Source organism: Anguilla anguilla, chromosome 6 (assembly GCF_013347855.1).
Source record: "Anguilla anguilla isolate fAngAng1 chromosome 6, fAngAng1.pri, whole genome shotgun sequence".
Taxonomy (NCBI): Eukaryota; Metazoa; Chordata; class Actinopteri; order Anguilliformes; family Anguillidae; genus Anguilla; species Anguilla anguilla.
In genome coordinates, this window is record NC_049206.1 from 1453652 (window position 1) to 1478601 (window position 24950).

At 49.1% G+C, this 24950-nt stretch overlaps 1 protein-coding gene across 1 annotated transcript in view; it reads left to right on the plus strand.

Annotated features, from left to right (window-relative positions):
* LOC118228858 (glutamate receptor ionotropic, NMDA 3B-like) overlaps positions 1 to 23612 on the plus strand; it is a 41462-nt gene extending 17850 nt beyond the window's left edge. The window contains exons 2-4 of the mRNA XM_035420389.1: positions 16016 to 16635; positions 18654 to 19782; positions 23452 to 23612. Of these exons, the coding sequence (XP_035276280.1) occupies positions 16016 to 16635; positions 18654 to 19782; positions 23452 to 23601 (1899 nt within the window). The 3' untranslated portion in view covers positions 23602 to 23612. The remainder of the gene's footprint in view (positions 1 to 16015; positions 16636 to 18653; positions 19783 to 23451) is intronic.
* Positions 23613 to 24950: the final 1338 nt, after the last annotated feature.

Here is a 24950-nt window from a genome sequence, read left to right on the forward strand (position 1 = left end):
GGTACTTGCTCAGATTAGAACAGTGTATCCCTGCTGTTCGTTAGCGGGTACTTGCTCAGATTAGAACAGCGTATCGCTGCTGTTCGTTAGCGGGTACTTGCTCAGATTAGAACAGCGTATCGCTGCTGTTCGTTAGCGGGTACTTGCTCAGATTAGAACAGTGTATCGCTGCTGTTCGTTAGCGGGTACTTAGCGTTTGACCAGCGCTCGTATAATTTTTTTGAGCGGCCTCTCTGTCCTCCTCTTTGATGTGGGAGCACAGGCAGCTGTTGATTGACGGCAAAGCACACGACCAGGCGCAGCGAGAAAAGCAATTACCGCCAAAACATCGCTTCCAAAACATAATGAATATGTTTTGGAATCTGTACAAATACATGGCGTTTGCTGTCAAATATGTTAATGGTTTCATCTTTGCACGAGTTTGCATATTTTTTTGTAGCACTAGTGTATTCCACATGGAGCGATACAGAATGCATTAAAGTGTACTTTTGTTTAAATTTGATTAGTGGTGAGAGAACCGTCGTATTCGGAGTAGGGAGAACGCTCTGTTTGAGAATAAAATATTTGTCCCCTCACAGAAAGAAGTTTTGTTGGTGGTGGGGAAAAAGATAACGAAGCACATTTTGTTTCTCTGGGATTGTTATCTCTGGCGGTGCTGCAGGTTCCAATCACAGGTGTGGCACAGCACAGTCTGCTTTGCTGAGTTTGGGCACGGGGGCCCCACCAAGCGTTGAACATGCAAAGAAGACGAAAGGAGCTCCAGTCCTTGGAGGACTGGTGTTGTGTGCCAGTTTCCCACCCTTATTCTAACTTCATTTTCTCAGTAGCTGTGCACACCAGCGCTGGTTCTGTCCAATGTCAGACACACAGTAGAGAGGAAATTCATACGCAGTCTACAGCTGCTGCTTATGACTTCATCAAAAATGTCGGATGAGATGAGTGATCGGGCCCAATTAAATAATTAAGGCCAATTAAATAATTAACTAGAAGCTGGCAGGAAATCCCGAAACGGATCAGCCCTTGCAGTGGGGTGGATCATGTGCTGACTCTGAGTTTTTTGATCCCAGTTCAGGGAACTCCTGTCTCCCGCTTTTCAGTGCAGCCCAGTCCCTAGTCAGTTATAAGATCAATGGAGCTGTTAATTGAATTCTGATCTGGATTTAATTGACTAATTAAAAGGTAAAGGGAGCTGAGTGTGCTTATTCGGGCCTGAAACGCGGAGCAGCTCCTCATTCCGCTTCGTAGTTTTCGCTATTTCCCGTTTCACTCCGGGGTGCACGCTTTACAGAGTCCTCCTCCTCCACACCTGAATAAATACCGAAATCTGGCGCTTCCTGGCAGCCCCCCCCCCCATATGAGCCAGCAGTGCACAAATCTGACCCAGGTTAGGCCTGGGTTAAGAGCCTGTCTGCGCCTCATGGACAAGCAGCTCAGCTGGAGGGAGACTCCTGCACACAGCGCCCCCTAGAGACAGGTCAGGGAGGCGCTGAGGCCCACGTGTACTCGTGCTCTGTTTTAGGGTGCGGTTCACATTTTACGGTTGGCCTGGCGGGTTCTGCTGACATTACCTCTGGTGTACAAAATATCTGGAAGGGGAACTGGTGTTCAGCATGGTTTTGTCATTCTGGTGATCCCAGAGGGGGATCTGTGTGTCTGTTAATTAGTGACACTCCCCAGAGAGAGGGGGAAGAGTGAGAGAAGGAAAAAAGAGAGAGAGAGAGAGAGGGGGGGAGAGCAAAAAGAGTATGTGAGGAGAGAGAAAGAGGGAGAGGTGGAGAGAATGAAACTGCTGCGATACAGAGTAAAGTAGCTCATTAAATGTCTGAAAGTATAGTCCGCTTCAGGCCTTTTACCTTTTTTATCGAAGTGCTGCTGTTATTTATGTCTGTTATTTGTGTCTGTGGCGCGCAGGTGTAAGATCGAATATTGATTCTGGCTTTTTAAATGTTTCTCCTGAATGATCACTTTTGGGAATTAGCACTTGGAGCCCATGGCTATTTTACACCCTGCAGGCCACACACAGTACTACAGGAGCGCCAGTGACTATTTACACCCTACTGGCCACACACAGTACTACAGGAGAGCCAGTGCCTATTCTACACCCTACAGGCCACACACAGTACTACAGGAGAGCCAGTGACTATTTACACCCTACAGGCCACACACAATACTACAGGAGAGCCAGTGACTATTTACACCCTGCAGGCCACACACAAAACTACAGGAGAGCCAGTGACTATTTACACCCTACTGGCCACACACAGCACTACAGTCTGTCTACAGCACGTACAGTCACAGTCTCAGATTGACCGCGGAACAGAACTGTTGCAGAAAGTACATAGCTGATTAAACCAGTTATCCACAGGACCTGCTCCATGGTTTCAGATCCCCTCTGTTTCTTTTTCAGCATGATAGACTCATTCCACATTCGTTTAACGTTCGTTAATTATTCATAGATCATTAATCTGGGCGTGATGATGAATCATTTAATAAATTACATGCCATAATTTGCACATTAAAATTCGTTGACATCACCATTTTGAAAACGTTGGCATGGTTACGGTAGTGGAGGATGTTTGACCTGGTGCCTGTAAGCCCCTAGGGTAAGGGCCAAATCCAAAAAGCCCTCCCCCCTTGGCTACGTTTCTGGGGCAGAATTGTTCTGTGTCTGATGTGTTCAGTAATGAGCTCATGGTAGTGATGCAGCGTAACCTTCAGAAGGGAGCGAAGGAATGAGGTGAATTTTGGCAGAACAGGATGAATGATGGATTTGCTGATTGGCAGGGAATAGGGACATAACATCAGGCCAGATTTCAGCAAAATCACTCATGAAGAAATGAGTATCCCAAAATGCACCTGTCCCCCATATCACATGGTATCCCACAATGCACCTGTCCACAGTACGGCATGGTATCCCACAATGTACCTGTCTGCAGTACAACATGGTATCCCACAATGCACCTGGGATGAGGGGCCCACAGCGAGCGCGGCTCCTGTTTTTGCTCTTATTTGACCGAACTCTCGTTGAGCCATGTCAGGTGCAGCTGTGCTGCCCTGGGTCTGTGCCTGTGCCTGTGCCTGAAAATGAGATGTTCCTTTATCGGGCGGCCATTACGGCTCTGCTGGGTCCTGGACTGGGATGAATCTGAGCTTGTGTCTGCCATTTTGGCTCTGCTGGGTCCTGGACTGGGATGAATCTGAGCTTGTGTCCGCCATTTTGGCTCTGCTGGGTCCTGGACTGGGATGAATCTGAGCTTGTGTCCGCCATTTTGGCTCTGCTGGGTCCTGGACTGGGATTAATCTGAGCTTGTGTCCGCCATTTTGGCTCTGGTGGGTTCCGGACAGGTGTTTACTACCTCCTGTTTATTTTCTTTTGGCCATGTGTGTGCCCCTGGAACCCCCCGTTTCTACACATGCCCCGCCTACTGCTCCTTCTGGAAGAGTCTGGAATGCAAACGGCACTTCTGCTGGGTGGCTCGTTTGGTTATGACAGCGTAACTGAAGAGCCCATTCTGAGCCAATCCGAGCCAATCCGAGCCCTGTAAATGAAGGGCAGCTTTCCTGAATGGGAGGAAGCAGAAAATTACTCTGTACTGTACTGTGCAGTTATACAGGGCAGTGTGCAGTTATACAGGGCAGTGTGCAGTTATACAGGGCAGTGTGCAGTTATACAGGGCAGTGTGCAGCCACACATTGCTGAAAACCACTCCCCAAGAGCACAAGAAAGCTCGCTAAAATGACATTTTATTTACTGCACAGGGCTAATCCTCTTAATTTATGGAAAATTACAGTAATCCTGAAATGTAATTAAGAGCGGAAAATATTTGGACGTCTCCACATTTTTCCATCTCAATGTTAGCAAATATTTACAAGGATAAGCAGTTTTTTTAAAGGAGGATAGTTTTTTTTGTTGCTAACAAAATCTGATGTTCTTAAATAAAAAAATAAGGCTCAGAGTGAAGGGATGTGCTGAATTTATGAATATTTTTCATATTTTTATTTTTTTCTGAAATTTTAGTCAGGGGAAAATTTTTGGCGGGGACATGTTTTTTCCCCCTCCTGGATTCACACAGAAACGTAGGTTGTTGTGTCTGTCAGAACCCTGCGCCATATCACCTGTCATGTTTCACACGCAACTTATCAACCATCTGACACAAAACCCACCGCTGATTCAGAAACTCCCATAGTTCTGCCAGACATCACTCTACCTCAGAGGCAGAGGGAGCGAGGGACAGGGAGAGAGGGTGGGAGTGTGTGTGTGTATGTGTGTGTGTGTGAGTGAAGAAGGGAGGAAACAGTTAGTCTGTGGAGGATTTAGGACTGGGGGATGCAGAGTAACACTCATTGCATTGAACATGTCATCATATTTGCTTTTTAAATGTGTTTGTTCATATCGAGGGGGGATTTGAATAATTTGATATTCAAATATTCCACAGCTGCAGCGAATGTTCAAATAAATGAGACCCCTGTTCGTTCTTTTTCCTGTGAGCTGTGCAAAACTCTGAATCTTTAAATAATGAGATCTGTGATGCCGCACCCTTTCAATCAGGAAAACTAAGAGCAGCAAATTAATTATCTGTTACCTCAAATGTGGTTCTGAAGATTCCTCTTCGTGAATATTCATTAGAAAGCTTGAAACTTTTAAAAAATGTTTTGATGACTTAACAAGCATTCAAACTCTGTTCCCAGTAATTGCTTAGTAATATATTCAAATGATGGATTATCTGGCCCTGTTCCTAATATCTGAGCATTATTTTTATAAAAAACTGGATCCATGGACGACTTCTGTTACCAAATTTACATGCTCAATTGTTCCTTCAATAATCCTGCTAGAACATCAGCATTTTCAATTTGGAGAACTAGCAGTCATTTTCCTTATGCAGGCGAGAGGCGGTGTCGTTGCTTAATACAATATTGTGTTATTGTGTAAGGTAATTTATTTAAAAATAAAAATACCTCCATGCATACAATGCCTTTCATAAACAAATGTGGTGCTTACATTTGCACTTTTCTAAGTCGCTTTGGCTAAAAATGTGGAATAAAGGATTGTATTGCAAAGTGGGGAAGAAAGATAGAGAAGGACAGTAGAGCTGCAAACTCAGTGTGTGAGTACAAACACGCACTAGCCCTTTAAGGTGTGACATCACAAATATGTTATCAGAATGCTCTTAGCTGAACATTCTAATGCTGATGTCACAATCACTGCTGGTGACTGAAAGCAGTGGAGTTCCGGAACACTGACATTGTTTTTTAGGCGGAAAAAAAGAAAAAGAAAGTAACATTCCCAAAGATGTACTCTTCCAGGAGTTAATAAACCGCAGTGCTTTATCACTGAATCACAGCTGCGCAGTTATACAGCGTGGGGGCAGGCAGTGGAGCCGGGCAGTGGAGCGGGGCAGTGGAGCGGGGCAGTGGAGCCGGGCGGGGGTAGTGGAGCGGGGCAGGGGAGCCGGGCGGGGGCAGTGGAGCGGGGCAGTGGAGCCGGGCGGGGGCAGTGGAGCGGGGCGGGGGCAGTGGAGCCAGGCGGGGGCAGTTGGAGAGGTGGTTTGTTCAGTCCCCGGGTGGCCCTGTGCTCCGGTACCCTTTCGCTGAGCGCTGATCCAGAAGGGCCCGGGCAAGCGCAGAGCCGAGCGGAAAGGTTAATGAGTGGATGTAAGGCCTATGAGTCAGTCCTGATAAGGGCACCTCCATGTGTAAGATAACCTACAGAAGCCCTGTGGGGGCTGAGCACGCAGCACCCCCCACCCCGCCCCGCCCCGCCCCGACACCCCCCCGCCCCGACACCCCCCCGCCCCGACACCCCAGGGGTGGACTGGCTGCGGAACACCCGCCAGACCTTCTCAACCCCACCTGGCTGTGGAGATTTCTCTCCTCGCACACCCGAGTCGCCGTACACCTGGCCCGGCTGCCCCACCTGGTGGACAGGTAAGGATGGAGGTTTCTATGGACCCCAGCTGCCCCATGACCACGTGCCCCTGAATCGCCAGCAGCGTCTGTTTGAACCTGGCTGCAGGCTGTGGTGTATTAATAATGTATTAGGAAGGGTTTTAAAATACACTGAACGTATTGAGTCTTTAAAAAATTGATATCACTTTTTATTTTATTTATTTTTTAAAACATGCGTTCTTGAAATGGAATTTGAGTGATATCTCTCCATATTAATGTCTCTTTCTAAAAGGATTTATGAATCGCCTCCTCTCCTCGCACGCTGATCCGAAGGACTCTGGGGACTAAGTTTAGCCCCCTAAGACACAGGAGTTTAGAGAAGTGGTGTAGTGTACTGCATGTGTCCTGTGCAGTATAGAGCTCATCTGTGCAGTACTGCTGCAGTGAGGACCATAAGGCCCCAGTCTCTGCAGTACTGCTGCAGTAAGAACCATAAGACCCCAGTCTCTGTAATTCAGGGATATTTGACTAAAAATTTTGGCCCATTGCAGACGTCCTCTCGGACCTTCGGTCACGGAGATGAAACTATAAAAGATCTGCGACGTTGTGTGTTCTGTTATATTTTAAAAAAAAATCATTCTACCGTTACATTACTGGCATTTAGCCGACACTCACAACTTTTGTAAATTTTAGCGTTTTAATTTCCATAGTGTCCATTTTTGCAGCTGGATACATACAGATGCAAGTCAGGGAACATGCCTTGCTCAAGGGTACAGTGGTCGTATCCTACCTGAGAGCTGAACCAGCTACCTTTGGGTCACAAACCAAGTTCTCTACCCATTGTACTACCCTGCAGCTTGCATGCAATCTGTATGCCTTAAAAACTCCACTCCATGAATATTCATCGCTAATTCAAACGTTTTCCCTCAGAGGTTGGTTTACAACCACTGCTAATCAACAAGGACGACAGGAAATCAATCAGGCTCCTCCCACTGCATTCTGGGTAACACGGATTGAGAGTCCCGTCCAGGCATATGTTCTGAGTGACAGAACAATCTGGCTTTGCTACTTTAGCGCAGCGGGTAATTGTTATGGCAAAGGAGAAATGCTTTTTGCATTAATGATTTACAATTTCACTAAGTCTCTACTAGGTGTTTTTATCACCCGAACAAGAAAACAGCATCATGGACTTATAAAGAGACATAAATCTCATTTAAGTGGCCCTACAGGAAGAGTAAAACTTTTATGGGCTAATTTCATTCCGTTCAGGGCTGCGTGGGTGAGAGCTTTTTGGGTCGACCCTCAATGGAACAAGTTCTGCTGAGTCACCAAGGAGAGCGGATGGCTTGGAAGGCAAGCCGAGGGCTCAGAGAAGCAGAAATACAGCCGCGCTTCAGACGCTGTACCAGGGGAACCAGCTGAGTTACGACGCTCTGAGATTTCATGTGCATGTTGTTGGAGAGTTAGGGTCCTCGTCATCCAGAATACAAATATTTTATCTGCACAGTGTTGTTGAACAGGCACAGTGCAGCAGTGAACCGCGGTGTTACAGGTTACTTTCCTTTAGGCTTACAGGTTATTTTCCTTTAGTCTTACAGGTTACTTTCCTTTAGTCTTAGGGGTTACTCTCCTTTAGTCTTAGGGGTTACTTTCCTTTAGTCTTAGGGGTTACTTTCCTTTAGTCTTAAGGGTTACTTTCCTTTAGTCTTAGGGGTTACTTTCCTTTAGTCTTAGGGGTTACTTTCCTTTAGACTTACAGGTTACTTTCCTTTCATCTTAGGGGTTACTTTCCTTTAGTCTTAGGGGTTACTTTCCTTTAGTCTTAGGGGTTACTTTCCTTTAGACTTACAGGTTACTTTCCTTTCATCTTAGGGGTTACTTTCCTTTAGTCTTAGGGGTTACTTTCCTTTAGTCTTACAGGTTACTTTCCTTTAGACTTACAGGTTACTTTCCTTTCATCTTAGGGGTTACTTTCCTTTAGTCTTAGGGGTTACTTTCCTTTAGTCTTACAGGTTACTTTCCTTTAGTCTTAGGGGTTACTTTCCTTTAATATTACGGGTTACTTTCCTTTAATCTTACAGGTTACTTTCCTTTAGTCTTAGGGGTTACTTTCCTTTAGTCTTACAGGTTACTTTCCTTTAGTCTTAGGGGTTACTTTCCTTTAATATTACGGGTTACTTTCCTTTAATCTTACAGGTTACTTTCCTTTAGACTTACAGGTTACTTTCCTTTAGTCTTAGGGGTTACTTTCCTTTAATATTACGGGTTACTTTCCTTTAATCTCATAGGTTACTTTCCTTTAGTCTCAGTGCAGTGGTCTTTCAGCTTTCCCCTTGTCGGTATAGTTTTCATTCTTTAAAAAAATATTGAGGAATTATTGCGAGCAGTGTCCCATTAGGAATTCCTCCGATGTGCTTTTCACCAGTTTGGATATGAAAGGTCAGATTTCTGTTCTGAGAGTCGCCCCGACTGCTGGAGGCTGTGGATAATATGGATCTGTGTCCAGCTTGTTCTCCGGGATTTTGTGTGCTTCATGGTTTTATGTGAAATGAGCATACTGAAATCATACTGAATTTATAATCCCCACACACACACACACACACACCCCTGCTCGAGCGACCAGCCTTTACCATTGCCTCATGGAGGGGTGGGGGGGTGGTTTGGGGGATCTGCTGTAGGGTCATTAATTAGGTTTTTGAAAGAGATGATGGACATTTAAGGCCAGGTGCAGATCTATATGCAGAACGGTGCCTTCAGAGCAACTGTAGCCTGAAAGTTTAAAGAAATGCCCGTCCTTGTTGCGTACACACACACACACACACACACACACACACACAGACTCAGACACACACACAGACACACACAGACACACACACACACACACACACGCTCCCCCTCTGAATTATCTTTTAATACCATTTCTGGGTCCACAGATGGATTGAAATTATTGATCAGAACTTTGGAATGCACAGAGCTAAATTTTTTTTCCAGGTCAGTTCTTAAAAATTTATATATATAAAAAATATTTTTGCACCAAACAGGAGGGCCAGGAACCCCCTGTGAGTTCTGTCAGAAATTACCTTTGAACCCCGACAGTGATGAATTCTGGGAAAGCTTGTAGGTCGGAGAGTCAGAGAGACAGATGGGCCATAGCTGCAGGAAAAATGCCTTTGAGAAGAAGCTGCTGCTTGTGTTTAAACACACACACATGCGCACACCCACACACACACGCGCACACACACACTCTCACACTCACACTCATACACACACACACGCACACACTCGCACTCGTACACACACTCATGCACACATACACACACACACACAGACGAGCAAGAGGGGGTTATTTCCCTCCATTCTGGTGGTTATTTCCCACACTGATGGTTATTTCCCACACTGGTGGTCATTTCCCACACACTGGTGGTTATTTCCCACACTGGTGGTTATTTCGTTCACACATTTGGGCTCGACATCGTTCAGCCCCTCAGCCTGTCACTTCAGATAGCCACCACCTGCTGTTGCAGTGCCTTCTGGGATATTTGGAATACTGCGATCCCGCTGTTGTCAGTTTATTTGTTTGTTTTCCCCCCCATATGTTAAGTTAAATCAGAAAATCCTCACAGAAAATTGTGCTCTGCGACTGAACGTGGGCGTGAGGTGGTTTGTCTGTTTGTTTGTCTCTTTGTCTGTGTGTCTGTTTGTTTGTCTTTGTCTGTTTGTTTGTCTGTTTATCTGTTTGTTTGTCTTTGTCTGTTTGTTTGTCTTTGTCTGTTTGTCTCGTGCGTCCTGTAGGATTTGCAGCGGGCGAATGTTAGTCCTGGGCTTTCTGCGGCTTTGAAGGACGGCGCTGGCAGCTTATGTGGCACTTTGTCAGCTGGGCTGGAAAAAGGGGGGGATGTGTTATACAATTATACGTCTGCGAAGGTCATTATTCCTCTCTCTCTGTCTCTCTCACTGTCTTTCTGTCTTGCATTTATTCTTCTGAAATATTTGAAGGTTCCTGCAGATAGAAAGGTGTTTCTGAACGCAGCGCTGTTTGATTGCTGTGTTAAATAATGATGTGGGGGAGAGTGCTTTCGTTGCTGGGGGAAAGTCTCCTGTGCCTGACTGATCGGTTTAAAGCAAAAGCAAAAACGCTTTGTTTTGTAAGGTTGATTGATAAAGGTGTGTTTGTTTTTTTAATTTTTTCCTTAAATTCGGTGGTGTGTATGCGTGTCTGAGAGAGTGTGTATGTGTATGTGTGCGTGTGTGTGCGTGTGTGTGCGTGTGTGTGTGCGTGTGTGTGTGCGTGTGTGTGTGCGTGTGTGTGCGTGTGTGTGTGTGTGTGTGTGTGTGTGTGTGTGTGTGTGTGTGTGTGCATGTGTGAGAGAGCCCTATGTTAGTGTGAACTGTGCTTATGTGATTGCCCCTGATGCCTGTATTTGCCTGTCTCAGCCATCTGTCTTCTGGCCCCGCCCCCAAACCTCGCCCTTCCCTCTGCCCCTACCCCTCCCCACTGCCCGTGCCCCCACCCCCAAACCCCACTGCTCACCCTGCCTGTCCCTGAAACCTCACCTCTCCCCCCGGCCCCTCCCAATGCATCTGATCCTGCTTGCCCTGGCCCCTCCCCCTGCACCTGACCCTGCCCTGGCCCCTCCCCCTGCATCTGACCCTGCCCTGGCCCCTCCTCCTGCATCTGACCCTGCCTGCCCTGGCCCCTCCCCCTGCATCTGACCCTGCCTGCCCTGGCCCCTCCCCCTGCATCTGACCCTGCCCTGGCCCCTCCCCCTGCACCTGACCCTGCCTGCCCTGGCCCCTCCCCCTGCACCTGACCCTGCCCCGGCTCCTCCCCCTACATCTGACCCTGCCTGCCCTGGCCCCTCCCCCTGCATCTGAGCCTGCCTGCCCTGGCTCCTCCCCCTGCATCTGAGCCTGCTTGCCCTGGCCCCTCACCCTGCGCCTGACCCTGCCCTGGCCCCTCTCCCTTCTCTCCAGAGCTCCTCCTTCCTCCCTTCCCTCCTGGGTCTCTGTGATGCTGCTTCAGTGTTTTCACCATGGACAGGGACCCGCCCCTTCGCTTTGACCCAGCTGTCAATCATCCTTCCACCCTGGAGCCACAGCACTTCCTGTCCTGTTCTATTTAATATTGCTTCGGGGAAGAGCGTCTGGCTAAATGATTACATTTTTATTCGATATTAAGTTTAATGCAATAAAGGCTGCGCTTCACCACACGTTTATTAGATTTTTTATTTATTTATTTTTTTACCAGCGATGCTCAAGTCTAACTTCTCTTAGAAGCGACTCTGGAGGTACGTGCTCATCTGCCGCTGTCTGCGGCTACGTGTCCGTGGCTACGTGTCTGCATAAACGAACACGTGCAAATCAGCGCATGTAAATTACCTGCTGGAGTCCATCGTTTTGACGGAAACTCAATTTAGTTTTTTTCCGACCTCTGCCATCTGCGCATCGGTGCATTAGACAGCTCGCTCTGTTCCGTCTGCGCAGTTCCGCTCTGCTCCGTCCCGTCCGGGCCGTGCGTGCGTGCGCCTTCACGTCTGCCGCATGACAATGTGCGCCTTAATAAAACCATAACTGAGCGTGAGGTTTTATTATTATTATTTTTACAGATTGGGTGCGCTTCCATCGCCCCCTCCTCCCTGGCTGCGAGTGGTGACTCATCATAAAGCCGTGACCTACTTTTCATCGTCTGGCTGCGGTGATTGAGTGCTTGTGTAACTCACAGGGACCTGCGGGAATCGGCGGAAGGCTCTGAGCCAAAGTTTAGGCCAAAGCACTGCACGGGCACTCGCCCCGCCCCTGAAATAGAGTGCAGTCCGATAGCGGCGTGTCGTTCGTGAACGATTCATTCCTTTTAAACGAATCTTTTTGGTGAACAAAAGGAACTGACTTTCCTAACCACTTTTCGCCTTTGGGCCCTGGTGTCTGTAGTAGCCATCAGCCAACGGCAGCATGGGCCCGCTGGAGCGGGGCGCGCTTCGCTCTGAGCCCGTCCCGTCCGTGTGGCCGAAGCCACAGCAGTTCAGTTCCTGAAAAGCGGAGGGGACCGAACCCACGAAGGAACCGGACACTCTGATTCCTGGGGTCCGGGTCCGGGTCTGGGTCCGGGTCCGGGACGGGTTTAACTGGAGCGGGAGGCTGAAGGTGGTGGGGTCACGTCCCGCTGCTAATCGCGCCAGAGCTTTTTAATCCGCTGCGGCCGGCCTTCCCGGCCTTCCCAGTCTTCCCGGCATTCCGGGCCTTCCCAGTCTTCCCGGCATTCCCAGCCTTCCCGGCGCTCCCGTGTACGGAACGCCCCCCCGGACAGGTCCGGCTCTCCATGACAGGAATACCGCAGGACTCGTGGTCTCATCATGATCCGCCCGCTCTTTCTCTTAATCGCGTCAGCACGATGAGAAACCCCGCTGACTTCCTCTTCCTTTTCCAGCTCCCTCCGCAGGCGCACGCTCACGCTCACGCGCACGCTCCTGCTCGCTCGGCAGCCCTGGCCTGCCGCTGGGTGGCTGCGTGTGATCCACATCTGTTGTGTGTTTAAAGATTTTCTTTTATTCTGCAGAAAACGTTTAGAGATTATCTCAGTGAGGGAGTTACCGGCAGCGTGAGGTCACGCGAGGTAGGGGAACTCCCGGCCGAAGAACCGCGCTCGCTTTTCCCGTCGCCATGCGGGGTTCGAGGTGGGCAGACACAATCAGCGGTTCGGTCTGGCGGCTCTCTGAAAAGGTCGCGACCTTGATCCAGGATGTGGAGGATTGAGCGTGTGGGCGGGCCTGGCTGCACCGAGGGGAGGGCCGCTCACTGTAATTGTGTTTTCTCCTGTTTTATTAGCCTTCCTGGCCGTTTGAGGGAAATGCCGGCTATTGTTTTCAGTGCAGCCTCCATGTTTTATCGCTCCAAAAGAAACCCACTGGGGCTTAATCAGCCCCTGTCCTTAACTCTGACGGGTGCTGTGCTCTCTCTTCACAAGCTCCGCTCAGTGAGTTAGTTTAAATGAGTTCTGGACTCGGCAAATTGTATTTGTGAAGGAAAAAAAAAACAACCCATTTTGATTTAAACTGATAGAGAGACAGGTGTTGATTGAATGCCAGCCACTGTTGGCAGGAAGCTCTGTCCCCCACACCTCCTGGCTGCTGGGTAAAAAGGGTTCTTTATTAGATGTAGAGTTGTATGTGTCTGCGACTAATGCAGTTAGACCAGACTAGCTAGCACAGGCACACTTACACTCTACTGTGTCTAATGCATGCAGAGTTATACCTGACTGTGACTAGCGGAGCGTTCCACCTGAGTGCTCCAGTGGAACAGGGAGCCGGCTGTGTGCGATTGTGACCTCATCGTTGTCATGGGAGTGATTGGAATAATCGGTAAGAAAAAGAGCGGCAGCATTGCGGGGCTTGCAGGTTCGATTCCATGCTGGGGCGCCGCCGATGTACCCTTGAGCAAAGCACTTAACCTGAGTTTATTCAGCAAATATCCAGCTGTATAACTGGATTGTGTGTGGAGGCAGTGTGAGCTCGCTTCAGTGCACGTCTCTCTGGGTGAAAGCACCCGCCAAGTGCGTAAAATGTGAGGTGTAATGAAAGAAGCAGCAGGTAGAGGTCTGTACAGGTGTCCTCCCGAATCAGTGGAGGGGCACAGGAGGGCTTCGCAGGCACGGGACAGGCGTGGTGAAAACCCAGAATACAGAGTTGCCAGTTAAGAGGTGTGGCCTCAGGAGTGGCTGTGCGCGGGCCAATCAAGTGCTGCAAAAGGAACGCCAGCGTCACCATGGCGATGTTCTGGTGTAGTGCTGGTCTCTGCCAGTCACTCGTAGATAATGAGTGTTCGCTCTGCCCTCGGGGTGGAAACCAATGACCTTTCCAGTGCTCCCGCAAATTAATTTTTAATTACCGATAAAGGTTGCTCATTGATGTTTTTTTAAATATGTGTGCTGAATGTAATTGATGTTGTTATACAGCGCCGTGTCTGCTAATTTATATATAATAAACTGTTTATGCAAATTGTAAACCTTTGCAAATGTCTTGGGTGTGCTTGTGAATTGAATAGAGGCCTTAAAATGTCATTGTTCTCGCCACAGGCTTATTCAGTTCTTCACAACGTGAACCATGTTTCAACAAACCGAACCTCATGGCCTGTCATAGGCACAGATATTACCTCTATTAAACAGCGGCATAAATCACTGGCAGGTATTTTTAGACAGTCCTTAGAAACTGGAGATACATGAAGCATTGTAATATAATACCAATATATAAGGGGACCGTACTGATCCAGGAAACTACAGGCCTGTAAGTTTAACTTGCACAATATGTTAAACACTGGAACCTATCATTAGAGACAAGTTGGAAGTGTTTCTTGAAAATAATAACATCCTTATTAGGGAGAGCCAGCATGGTTTTTGTAAGGGAAGGTCATGCCTGACACACCTTCTGGCATTCTTCGAAGAAGCTTCCAAGTGTTTTGCCTACAATAAGGCTTATGATATTATATACTTAAATTTCCAAAAAGCTTTTGATAAGGTACCACACGAGAGAATTGTTAGCAAAATGGAATTACAGGAAGTATTTCAGAGTGGATTTGGAACTGGCTACAGGGTTGAACACAAAGAGTAGTAGTAGGAGGGATATTATCTGAGCAGGGAACTGTGGGAAGTGGAGTCCCACAAGGATCGGTGCTGGGACCATTGCTCTTTCTCATTTATAACAATGACCTTGACAGGGACATAGAAAGTACATTAGTCAAATTTGCAGATGATACAATACTAGGAGGCCCAGCTAATAGTTTGGAATCTACTAAAGTCATCCAAGAAGACTTAAAATCAAGAAGTGGACTGAAACATGGCAAAAGAAATTCAATATAGCCAAATATAAAGTTCTGCATTTGGGATATTGTGAAGCACTTTGTATCCTGTATTGAAAAGTGATATACAAATAAAGCTATTGTTGTTGTTATTATTATTATTATTATTATTATTATTATTATTATTATTATTATTATTATTGTTATTGGTATTGTTATTTATACAAACATTCGGCATGATTGCTGAACAAAACTGGAATGTGCTCAATTTCAAAAAGACTTGGGAGTAATGTTTGATCAAAGTATTTCAGGTTCTAGGCACTGTGCTGTAGCATATAAAAAGGTCAACTGGATGCTGGATATATAGCCAAAAGTATAGAGTATAAATCCAAGGAAGTTATACTTTTACAATACATTTGTTGAACCACAATTTGTGTATTGTGTGCAGTTCTGGGGACCACGCTACAAAATATAGAGGCTCCAGAAAAGTGTTGCGTTTGTGTGTCGCTGAATTTGTGGGGACTGTGTGTGTGTGTGTAGCTGAATTTGTGTGGACTGCGTGTGTGTGGTGCAGGGATGGGACTTCAGCATGTTTACCCAATCATCAAAAAATGTTAATGGCAGCTTATCACAGTGATTGATGGTTTTAGTGTTTAAAAAGTGTTTGTGTGGATAAGCTATTTATCATGCTCTGTTAAACTCAGGGAGCTGGAGCTGGAGACCCCATTGTAATCAAATCTCACTTTCAGACGCTAATGATTGTCTGATTGCACCAAGAAAATGTTTGCACCTTGGGCTAGCTTATTTTTAACTTAGGACAAACTCGTGCTCTCTCTCTCACACACACACACACACGCACACACTATTACTCACTTTCCCACACACACCCTCCGACTCCTCAGTCACTCGCTGACTCACTGATTTGCTCACTCTCTCAGTCGGTCAGTTGGTCAGTCAGTCAGTCAGTCAGTCAGTCATTCACTCACACCCAAACTCACTCACTAAAGGACCAGCAGACCGACTGTAGTTTAATGTTTTCAGCACACACATCGTCTCCTGCTGTTCTCCTGTGCATTAAGCCACAGCAGTCTCTCCCTGGTAACCCCAGCAACCCCAAAAACCTCAGTAACCCTGGTAACCCCAGTTGCCCTGGCAACCTCGGTCACCCTGGTAACCCCGGTAACCCTGGTAGCCCCGGTCGCCCTGATAACCCCGGTAGCCCCAGTTGCCCTGGCAACCTCGGTCACCCTGGTAACCCCGGTAACCCTGGTAACCCCGGTCGCCCTGGTAACCCCGGTAACCCCGGTCGCCCTGGTAACCCCGGTCTCTCTTGCTTCCACAGAACAGGTTCCACCTGCAGATGCTGACCCGCACACCCCCGTCGGGCGTGGCCGAGCTCCTGCTCGCTATCCTGGAGCGGGGCGGGTGGAAGGAGGGTGTAGCCCTGTCCTGCGGCGAGCGGGAGGAGGCGGGGCTTCTGGACCTGCTGGGGCGAAGGGGCGGGGCCTACTGGCATCTGCAGGCCACCCTGTTCCTGCCGCGCGGCGTGGAGGCGGAGCAAGCGCAGGTCACGGCCTTCCTGCTGGAGCACCTGGGCCAGGTGCCGGGCCCCTCCCTGGCCACCGTGCTGGTGTTCGGGGCCGACCCCCAGTGCGTGGCCTCCGTCCTGCGGATCGCCGACGAGCTGGGCCCCACGCTGCCCGCCGCGCACTGGATCATGGGTAACCCGCTGAGCCCGGACGCGCTGCAGGCCATCGGCGGGCCGACGGGGCTGGTGGCGTACGGCGAGGTGGAGCGCAAGCCGCTGCAGTTCTACATCCGCGACTCCCTTCAGCTCCTGGGCCGCACCGTAACCGCGGCAACCGCCCTGCGCCCCGACCTGGCGCTGATCCAGAACATGGTCAACTGCTACGACAAGCCCAACAAGCACGAGGTGCTCTCCTCCGGCCAGTACCTGGCCAGGTAACCCCGCCCCCCGACACGCCCACACAAACACACCCTGGGGAACGCTGGGGAGCACACTCACCTGAGGAGCGCACTCACCTGACTCACACACTCACCTGACTCACACACTCACCTGGTGCACACACTCACCTGACTCACACACTCACCTGGTGCACACACTCACCTGACTCACACACTCACCTGGTGCACACACTCACCTGACTCACACACTCACCTGGTGCACACACTCACCTGGTGCACACACTCACCTGACTCACACACTCACCTGGTGCACACACTCACCTGGTGCACGCACTTACCTGACTCACACACTCACCTGGTGCACACACTTACCTGACTCACGCACTTACCTGACTCACACACTCACCTGGTGCACACACTTACCTGACTCACACACTCACCTGGTGCACACACTCACCTGACTCACGCACTTACCTGACTCACACACTCACCTGGTGCACACACTCACCTGACTCACGCACTTACCTGACTCACACACTCACCTGGTGCACACACTTACCTGACTCACACACTCACCTGACTCACACACTCACCTGGTGCACACACTTACCTGACTCACACACTCACCTGGTGCACGCACTTACCTGACTCACACACTCACCTGACTCACACACTTACCTGATTGAGAGTGCTGCACTCCCAGTACAGCAGTGGGAAAACACGCTGGGGGGGGGGGGGGGGGGGGGCGCTGGGGGGGCACTCGGTGATTAACTGCAGCTGATTCCGCATTAATGGCTGCCATACAGGAAGTGAGGTAAAGCTTTGCGCGCCCTGCAGGTTCTCTGCGTTCCTGTGTGTTTGGGATGCGGGGGTGCGCTGACCTGCTGGAGGGGAACGGGCTGGTTTTTACACTGACTCAGAACCCCCCCCCCACCGCCCCAGAACCCCCGCATACATCAGCCAACTGTGGAGAAGGGGAACTCACCTCATCATGAGGCGTCAACCAACGAGAAGACACAAAATCAATACGCCATGAGCCGGGGGGGGGGGCGGGGGGGGGCGGAGAGGGAGAATCCAAACAGAAAGCTACGGCAATTCACGTCTTCATTTGTTTCTCTCAGAGTCACGGTGTCTGTCACAGTCACGGAGTGTGTGTAACAGTGTGTAGAGACTCAATGAGTGTGTGTAACAGTGTGTAGAGACTCAATGAGTGTGTGTAACAGTGTGTAGAGACTCAGTGAGTGTGTGTAACAGTGTGTAGAGACTCGGTGAGTGTGTGTAACAGTGTGTAGAGACTCAGTGAGTGTGTGTAACAGTGTGTAGACACTCGGTGAGTGTGTGTAACAGTGTGTAGAGACTCGGTGAGTGTGTGTAACAGTGTGTAGAGACTCAGTGAGTGTGTGTAACAGTGTGTAGAGACTCAATGAGTGTGTGTAACAGTGTGTAGAGACTCAGTGAGTGTGTGTAACAGTGTGTAGAGACTCGGTGAGTGTGTGTAACAGTGTGTAGAGACTCAGTGACTGTGTGTAACAGTGTGTAGACACTCGGTGAGTGTGTGTAACAGTGTGTAGAGACTCGGTGAGTCCCTGGTGTGCAAAAGAAAAGCACTTGCTTTGGGAGCATCAAAACTGAGCGAGAAAGGGCCTCTCTTTCCCTGCCTGGGGCCGATGCCTTTACTTCAGACGACCGGTGAAATTCCTGTGTGTTACAAACTCTCTCATAAAAAAATAAAAAGTGCATTTCCAGCAACAGAATTTTTTCTTGTTTCATGATGACATTTATTCCGTTTTATGTTTTTAATTGAGCCTTTATTTCACCCGGCAGGTTCGTTAAGAACAGACGGCCTGGCAGGAGGCTGCGAAGCCTTGGGAAAACATTTTGTTTTAAATAAAGTTTTCTTTAGAAATTTTTCAGAGGGGAGCTTTTTCACATTTTCAGCGGCCTCTGCAGAGTTAGAGCATTTCAGAAGCGTTTTGACCTTTGACCCTGCTCTGGTTCTTTCTTCCCCAGACTCTGAGTCTGCTGTTTTTACTCCCTCCTCTTTCTTTCGGCAGGTTCCTGTGGAACTCCTCGTTTGAGGGCCTGACGGGGGCGGTGCGGGCGCAGAGGGGCGGGTCGCGGGTGCTGACGGGGCAGCGCTTTCGGGTGTGGCGGCTGCAGCGGGACGCCGTGGGCAACCCCGCCTGGGTGACCGCGGGCCGCTGGGACGGGCGGAGCCTGGAGGCCGAGGACCCGCACGGGGCGTGGCCCGGGGGGCTGTCGCCACGGAAACCGGCGGGGGCCGGGCCAGGGGGCGGGAGGAAGGGCGGGGCCGGCCGGCGCTGGAGGGCGGGGCTCCCCGTGGCCGGGAGCCGGGTGCGGGTGGTGACGCTGGTGGAGCACCCCTTCGTCTTCACCCGGGACTCGGACGAGGACGGGAACTGCCCCGCGGGACAGCCCTGCCTGGACCCCCACGCCAACAGCACCCGCGTCCTGGACCTGCTGTTCCAGCGGCTGGAGCGGGGCGGGCCCAACGGCACGGACCCGCCCCTGCCCGCCCGCGCCCGCCGCTGCTGCTACGGCTACTGCATCGACCTGCTGGAGAAGCTGGCGGAGGACCTGCGCTTCGGGTTCGACCTCTACATCGTGGGCGACGGGAAGTACGGCGCGCGGCGGGCCGACGGCCGCTGGACCGGGCTGGTGGGCGACCTGCTGGCGGGCGGGGCCGACATGGCCGTCACCAGCTTCAGCATCAACTCGGCGCGCAGCCGCGTGCTGGACTTCACCAGCCCCTTCTTCTCCACCAGCCTGGGCATCCTGGTGCGCAGCCGGGACACGGCCGCGCCCATCGGGGCCTTCATGTGGCCGCTGCACTGGTCCATGTGGGCCGGCATCTTCGTGGCGCTGCACGTGACCGCGCTCTTCCTCACGCTGTACGAGTGGAAGAGCCCCTTCGGCATGACGCCGCACGGACGCAACCGCGTGCGCGTCTTCTCCTACTCCTCCGCGCTCAACCTGTGCTACGCCATCCTGTTCGGCCGCACCGTCTCCAGCAAGACGCCCAAGTGCTGGACCGGCCGCTTCCTCATGAACCTGTGGGCCATCTTCTGCCTGCTGGTGCTGTCCAGCTACACCGCCAACCTGGCCGCCGTCATGGTGGGCGAGAAGACCTTCGAGGAGGTCTCCGGCATCCACGACACCAAGGTGAGGGGGGTGGGGGTGAGGGGGGTGGAGGGTGGAGGGGGCGGGGTGGACAGGCGCAGGTGTGACTAACGTTCATGACGGCATCTTCCCCCCGGTGCACCTGTAGTACCTTTGGTTTACCACTAGGAGGTGGTTAAAGGACACTTTTAATGCCCTGTTATCCAAGTCGTGGTCCTTCGAGGGCTGAGAACTGCTGGTTTTCCATCCTCCCTTTACCTGGGAGTCAGGTGTGAATACAGTCTGGTCAATCAGCAGCACTAATTCTTCCATTAATTACCTGGGAAACAAGGAAAACCAGGGCTGGATTCGGGTACTCATGCAATGAAGGGTATTCTGTGTTTTACAGACGAAACAGTGTTCCGTAATGGCTGTGGAACTGGGATTGTATCTCAGGTTGCAGGTCCAAATTTGCCTTTTCACCTCTGAAAATCTCAGACGTCGCCATCGCAAGCAACATGAAGGAGATGAGAAAGTCAGACGTAAATGGGCTTTGAAAACAGATGGAGCTCGTGAGTTTCAAAACCCGAGTCATTCATTGTGTTGTTTAAGCACTTCATTATCTACAGAGTGATCTGCTTCATCTCTCAGAGCACACTGCGGTCTCCGCTGGCGCAGTAATCGTCACGCGCGTCGCTGGGCTGCTGCTGCTTCCTGCGTCTGTTCACTGAGAGACGCGGTGGAACACGGAAACGTCTCCCAGCATCCCCGGGGAAACGGGCAATTAAAGGCAAACTTTTAATTAGTTTAGTTTGCGTCTGATGTTCAGGAAATGAGCGTGTCTGTTGGTTGGGACTGCGTAAGCAAGTACAACATGCTTCGACTAGAAAGCGGAGATGGTATTGGAATTAGAATATGACTCGTGTAGAAATCTGAACGTAGTAAATGCAGTAGTAACTACAAAATGAGAAGGTCGAACGGGCTGCAGATGATCTGAGTGCGTCTTTAAGATCTGAAGATGTGCAATCATTGCTTGATTTGTTGTTTTAATTTTCAGTAAATCTCATTGAGTCTTATCGGATTCATGTGCACTGATCTATTCCTGCTATTTGCAGCCTCTGTAACTCAGTAACAATGGGATAGCCTATCAGGATTCTCAGTAACTCTGGGTTAGCCTATCAAGATGCTCAGTAACTTTGGGTTAGCCAATCAGGATGCTCAGACTGGTTTAGCCAATCAGGATGCTTGGTAACACTGGATTAGCCAATCGGGATGCTGTGTCCCTGTTCCCCATGATCCCTGTGTGTGCGGCACACACCTCATTTAGCAGAAACGGTGCCATTTTCTGAAAATCTGTCAGGGTTGGGAAAATTGGAAGTGGTTTTTTGAGTTTTTGGGTTTGAAGCGGCGTTGGTAGCAGCTGTCTGGATGTGGAGATGGGTTCCAAGAGCGCACCGCTTGTCCTCTCCGACCTGTCAATCACTCTGTCACAGCCCGCCCCTTTCATCTGCCTCAGCTCGCTGACTGTACCTTACCAGAGCTGCCCCGAAATCTGCAGCTCCATTTCTCTCTCTCTCTCGCTCTCGCACACTCACTCTCTCTCTCTCACACACACACACACACAAACACACACACACACACTCACTCTCTCTCTTTCTCTTTCTCTCACACACACTCACTCTCTCTCTCTCGCTTTCACACACTCACTCTCTCTCTCACACACACACACACTCTCTCTCTTTCTCTCTCTCACACTGTCTCTCTCACTTTCAAACTCTTTCTCTCTCTCTCACACATACACTGTCTCTCTCTCTCTTTCTCACACACACACACACACACACACACACTCACACTCTCTCTCTCTCTCTCTCACACACACACACACACACTCTCTCTCTCTCTCTTTCTCTATCAATTTTCAATTTCAATTTTCTCTCTATCTTTGTCTCTTTATCTGTCTGTCAGTCTGTCATAGCCTATTGCTTTTATTAGGCTCCAACAATATCAATGCTTTTCCTCAATTTGCAATTTAATTTCTCTCCCTCTCTCTCATTATGTCTCTCTGTCGTATGCTCTGTCCGTCTGTCCGTCCGTCCGTCCGTCCGTTTCTGTCTGTCTGTCTGTCTGTTTGCCTGCCTGCCTGCTTCTCCCCCTGTCTCCTTTCACTCAATTCATTTGAAATTTCAGCTTGGCGTATGGGAATGCAAAACAGATTTGTGCTGCCAAAGCTTGTTTACCTCAGTCTAAAACAGCGCCTTGTCCAAACAGAAAAGAGCTGTAAACCAGTGGACCGAGAATATAGTAAATATAATTAATCTCTGCCTCTCTCTCTCGACTATTTTGTGTAAATAGTCGGGATTTGGGGGTATCTTTCTCTTTTTTAAATTATTAATAAAGGGAACTTAAAAGTCAAAGTCTTTCAATTCAATTCAATTTAATTAAACATGCTTTACTCGCTGGAAATACTGGAAAGGTATAATAAATATTGCAGAAGCAAGAAACTTACAGAAACGAGTAATGCTTTAATCGATAACTAATACAACAACTATTACAACTGGAGTTCAATTAAAATGACAAAATAAAATTAAAGTAAAATAGTAATAGTAGTAGCTTGATTTTTTCTCTCTCTCAAATTCAAATTTCAGTTGCTTTATTGGTAGGAAACACATATGTAAATATTGCCAAAGCATCAGAAATTAATTGAAATACATATGTACATTAAAGTAATAAAGATTGTGATGTCTAATGATAGTGAAGACTAATGATAATCATTTTTTAAGGTCCAATAGCAATTAGTCGACTTTGTGTTTTGGTTTCTTTATCCTATTATTCTAAATTCATTTTTTTTGTTTGCCTCATACTTTGGGTGACACTGATTTGCAGCTGGTTAGCAGTGCTGGTCTGAGCGTGATGCGGGTTAGTTTGGGTTACAGGATTACTAAGCTTCAGTACCAGCTGACCGAGGTGGACTCTTTTCTGGGTTCAGTTCTTGGGATTGCGGCACTTCAGATTGTAGCGTGTCTTTGGGACTTGATTGAAGGTGTATCCAGAATTTTAGTGCTCTTTCTTGTATATTTATTACTGTTGGGAATTGGCCTAATTTTGCCCTACATGCGTTATTAGGTGTTTTCCTTTCTATTTGTAAGATATTTCTGCAGAATTCAGTATGTAGGGTTTCAATTGGATTCTTGTCGCATGCAGTGTAGTCTTTCTGACCGAGTGGACCCCAGACCTCACTTCCATAAAGTGCAATAGGCTGAATTACACTGTCAAATAATTTGGACCAGATTCTAATTGGGATATTTAGTTTGAAAAGTCGTCTCTTTATTACATATATGGCTCTTCAAGCTTTTTTTTACTGCCATGCAGAAACTCCCTGATGCAATGATAGTCAGACCAAGGTAAGTATAATTCAGAGTGTGCTCTTGGGTGGTGTTACCTAGAGTTAATTTGTTTCCATTTTCCTGATCCCTCCCTCTCTCTCTCCCCCATCTCTCTCCCTCTCACTCTCTCCGCCCACTCTCTCTCTCCCCCTCCCTTATCTCTCCCCATCTCTCTCCCTCCCTCTCTCTCCCCATCTCTCTCCCTCCCTCTCTCTCCCCCATCTCTCTCCCTCTCACTCTCTCCCCCCCACTCTCTCTCTCCCCCTCCCTTATCTCTCCCTATCTCTCTCCCTCCCTCTCTCTCCCCCATCTCTCTCCCTCTCACTCTCCGCCCCCCCCCCCCCCCCAGCTGCACCACCCCTCCCAGGGGTTCCGGTTCGGTACGGTCCATGAGAGCAGTGCGGAGGACTACATGAAGAAGAGCTTCCCCGAGATGCACGAGTACATGCGCCGGTACAACGAGCCCACCACGCCCCGGGGCGTGGCCACACTCAAGTAAGAGCCAATCAGAGCGGCCCCCACTCACACCAGCCAATCAGAATGCCCCCGCTCTCTGCTCTATCGCTAAGCAACCACCCTCAGTCGTGCCAGGAAACCAGGTGTAGTGCCTTGTGATGGGGTGTTGGGTTTGAATCCTATGTGCGACTGTGGTGGTGTGCCCATAGATTGCACAGTGTGAGTGACCCCCCCCCGACCCCCCCCCCCCACCGCTGTCTGTTTCAGTCCAATTCATTCTGGGAACTCGATGAAATTCTAATTCACTCACAGAAAAATCCTCTTAAGAATATGGTTACGGTAACTGATAAATTCAGAAATTCCATTTCTGGAACGGACTGAATTTGAATGAAATTTTGCTCCCCACCCCTGGTGTTATCCAGGTTATTCACTGCATAACAGGCAGTGCTGAACAGATAAACCTCCTTCAGAGGTTGAGCCTGATGCTGACTGAATTCTCTGGGTTGTGGGAGCTGGAAGGAGGAGTGAAATTTTGAAAGCCATGGTGTTAATGACTCTGAGATTTCTTTTTATATTCTTTTTTTTTAGTGAGGAGGTCTCTGATTTTCAGTGGGGGGGGTCTTTGTTTGAGTGAAGCGGTCTCTATTTTTCATTGAGGTATCTTTATTATTGAGCGAGGTGGTCTTTATCTTTGAGCGAGGTGGTCTTTATCTTTGAGCGAGGTGGTCTTTATTATTGAGTGAGATGGTCTTTATTATTGAGTGAGGTGGTCTTTATTATTGAGTGAGGTGGTCTTTATTATTGAGTGAGGTGGTCTTTATTATTGAGCGAGGTGGTCTTTATTATTGAGTGAGATGGTCTTTATTATTGAGTGAGGTGGTCTTTATTATTGAGTGAGGTGGTCTTTATTATTGAGCGAGGTGGTCTTTTTTATTGAGTGAGGTGGTCTTTATCTTTGAGCAAGGTGGTCTTTATTATTGAGCGAGGTGGTCTTTATTATTGAGTGAGATGGTCTTTATTATTGAGCGAGGTGGTCTTTATTATTGAGCGAGGTGGTCTATATTATTGAGCGAGGTGGTCTTTATTATTGAGCGAGGTGGTCTTTATTATTGAGCGAGGTGGTCTTCATCTTTGAGCGAGGTGGTCTTTATTATTGAGCGAGGTGGTCTTTATTATTGCGCGAGGTGGTCTTTATCTTTGAGCAAGGGTGATTTCTGCTCTAGCGGCGATGGCAGGCAGCTGCCAGTGCGGCGGGTGGAAGCCGCCGTCTCGTCTGCCTTTAGGAGGTACCGTAGAACATTCCGGAATCCTGCGGGCTCTGTCAGCACCTGTGAGCTGAGACGGAGGGGCCGCGCGTGGCAGAGATGAAGAGAAGGAGAGATGAAAGGAGAG